The sequence below is a fragment of the Populus nigra genome, chromosome 1 (assembly GCF_951802175.1).
Source record: "Populus nigra chromosome 1, ddPopNigr1.1, whole genome shotgun sequence".
In the NCBI taxonomy this organism is placed as follows: domain Eukaryota; kingdom Viridiplantae; phylum Streptophyta; class Magnoliopsida; order Malpighiales; family Salicaceae; genus Populus; species Populus nigra.
In genome coordinates this window covers 4,323,396-4,326,441 of record NC_084852.1, presented here as the reverse complement: position 1 = coordinate 4,326,441, position 3,046 = coordinate 4,323,396, and the positions used below count along the sequence as shown (strand labels likewise).

General features: G+C 35.9%; 1 protein-coding gene across 1 annotated transcript; it reads right to left on the bottom strand.

Moving 5' to 3' along the window:
* Positions 1 to 1,301: 1,301 nt before the first annotated feature.
* On the bottom strand, positions 1,302 to 3,046 carry LOC133701765 (probable glutathione S-transferase). Its single transcript, XM_062125847.1, has 2 exons — positions 2,644 to 3,046; positions 1,302 to 1,847 (listed from the first exon to the last, which is right to left on the bottom strand). The coding sequence occupies exons 1-2, from the start codon at positions 2,959 to 2,961 to the stop codon at positions 1,503 to 1,505; spliced, it is 663 nt and encodes a 220-aa protein (XP_061981831.1). The 5' UTR covers positions 2,962 to 3,046; the 3' UTR covers positions 1,302 to 1,502.

Here is a 3,046-nt window from a genome sequence, read left to right as displayed (position 1 = left end):
TGTTGCCAATGTATCTATTAATTAAACACGCTAATATTCTCTAATATCAATTGACATAACATGACATAGAGTTCCTCAATCCCTAAAATTTTATGGTTTTAAACTATAGAGAATAAAACTAGGTTATTGTTCAATAATGATGTCTGACACCATTTTTCCAAGAAAATAAAAATAAGGAATATAAAAAGTGAATTTTATCTTCAAATGTAGTATTTTTTCAAATGGAAAAAAAGAAAATATTTCTTCATTCTTTTATCATAAAGTTTGAAGTTGGAAAACATCTTTTATATATTTTTAAATACTTCTCATTCATCCTCTTTGTTGGAAAACATTATTCTCCAAGGTTTTCTGATCTTAATGAAATTTTTAAACCAAAAATAGCCTTTCACTTTTCAACTTAATTACAATTATACCCCCATATACGTGTGTGTGTGTGTGTGTGTGTATTGCCCTATCCTTTTTAACGCATTCTTCTCCTTCTCCATTCTCAACCCACCATTCTTCACCAGAAGCATGCATAAAAAACCACCAGCAGCAGTGCTTCCAGAAGCGGTAGTAGCAACGCTTCCAATAATAATAGCAATAACAACAATTCCATTAGTAGCAGTGGTAGCGCTTGTGTGATGTGTTGTCCATGTTATTATGGGAATCAAGAATATGGTTGTTTGAAAAGACGTCAAAGATACAACAGTTAAGGAAATACCCGCTGTCAAAGTGGAGACCATGGAATTAGACCTTATATCACTAGCATTTATGAGAAAATTTATATCTGATTTCAATTCCTCAGGTCGTCCCTTGACCCTCTTAATACAGGGAAAATCTGCCCAGAACCTTGACTGAGCTCCCTGGTATGGATCTGAAGGCAACAAATTAAGGAGCCTTGTCCTTCCACGCCTCATCAATATATATACTGAACAATGCTAAGTGACTCGCAAACAGGTTTCCCATTATGGACAAGAACTGCCATTTTCTTGTGAATATGATTCGTTTGAAGAAGTAAAGCACTTTTGTTCCTCAAATCTTGTTCACTGTACTCGTATTTTACACCCTTTTCAGCCAATTCTATTCTCACTCTCGTACCAAATGGACTTGCCCAGAAATTCAAGAGGGTTACTTGATCACCAGCAATTCTTAAAGTGACAAAGAAGATTCTTGAAGTAAAGTAACGCTTCTTTGTTTTCTTGGACTAAAAAGGCTGTCGTTTGTCATTGTGGAAATGCGAATATTTATAGTAAGAAAGGGCTGATGTGAGTATGGCCGGTTTTCCAGAGTTGTCTTATTGATTGCATGACATAGACGTATTGAACAAAGAGATGCAAGCCTCTTTATACTTGAAGGAAAACATTACAAAGAGAAAAACCACATCCTAATTCAGGCACAATAAAGTACCTCAGAACATTACAGGCACAACTAAGTGCCACCCTTGTTTGAAACATAAATCACACACAACATAAGTACAACTTCTCAACAGGAAATAGCTCCTCCTTGCCTTTGGATGCATATTACTCAAGCCCAAGCATCTTTCTCCTCATCACAACGAAATCAGAGACTTTCTGTGGATCTTCAAGAGACTTGGATACACTCTCTTTCTCCAAGCACCTCTTACAGTAAGCAATCAGCTTTGGACAGACAGCCTCTATATTGAAGTTGCCGACTGTTTCATAGGCATAAAACCAGCAATAGAAAGGAACTAGTGCTACATCAACGTAGCCGAGGGTCTCGCCCCCAAAATAAGGCTTGTCTCCAAGCTCCCCTTCCAAAAGCTTGAGGCTGTGGATGAAATCCTTCTTGGCTACCTCCTGATCTTCTCCTTTTGTTGTCCATATCTTCCTCCCAAGGTCATATAACTGAAGGTTCATATCACACCATTGCATAACAAATTAGTATAATGGTCACCACACATGAGTATTTTACTATTCTAAAATAATTAGGTAAAAGTTTTGGCAAATACATCCAATGAAAATAGCACAGTTTAAAAAAACTATGTTTATTATCAATTTTATACAGAAGTGGCTAACAATTTAAGTACAACAAAAGTAAACGGAATTAACAAGAAGGCTAATGACTTTTTTTAATCAAGAAATGCGCACCATTAGGAAAACCTCATATTGTCTCTATCAATGATATATCGTAGAAAACCTCAATATTGTAACTATCAATTAATTAAAGTATCACCAATTAAGTCCATAATCTTATCTTTAATGCATTAAATATGAGATTTTTAAAGTTTTCGTGGTGCGTCTTAAAGCTATTGGATCCAATCAATTTGGTGAACCTTAAACAGAAACATCCTGCCGACCTCTACTTTAATTCTCATGAACTCACAAGAATGAAAATATAGGTCATCAAAAATGAAATGATCAGAAGCCTTAATGGTTAATTTGTTATAAGGAAAAAAAAATTCACGCCCAAGAACACTTGAAATGAACATCAAACAGACTTTTCCACCATTCCATGTCGAGATCTCTAATTTCTTCCTTAATTTGATATTAGTCTTAGGGCTAATTGTAGTGGTGATATAAATTTTATTTCCTTCAAACCAATCAAATTGCAATGGGGGTTTAATCAAGTCATACCTCAAAAAAAAATCAAAAACCAAAAAAGATCAACCATTTATTTACCAAGGGAAAAAAAAGGCCATACCTTTTTGTCAACAAAATCTGCCCAGAACTTTGACTGAGCTCTCTGGTAAGGATCAGAAGGCAACAAAGGAGCCTTGTCTTTCCACACGTCATCAATATATTGAACAATGATAAGTGACTCACAAACAGATTTCCCATTATGGACAAGAACTGGGATTTTCTTGTGAACAGGATTCATTTGAAGAAGTAAAGCACTTTTGTTCCGCAAATCTTGTTCACTGTACTCGTACCTTACACCCTTTTCAGCCAATGCTATTCTCACTCTCATACCAAATGGACTTGCCCAGAAATCCAACAGGGTTACTTGATCCCCAGCCATTCTTGAAGTGAAAAAGAAGATGCTTGAAGTATCGCTACGCCTCTTGGACTACAAAGGCTGAGGTCTGTTAGAGTGGAAACGCTAG

Excerpts from the sequence above, each read along its gene's own strand:
- LOC133701765 (XM_062125847.1), bottom strand. The coding sequence starts at position 2,961 with ATGGCTGGGGATCAAGTAACCCTGTTGGATTTCTGGGCAAGTCCATTT. Across the intron at positions 1,848-2,643 it reads CAGATTTTGTTGACAAAAAG|TTATATGACCTTGGGAGGAA; the intron begins GTATGGCCTTTT and ends ATGAACCTTCAG.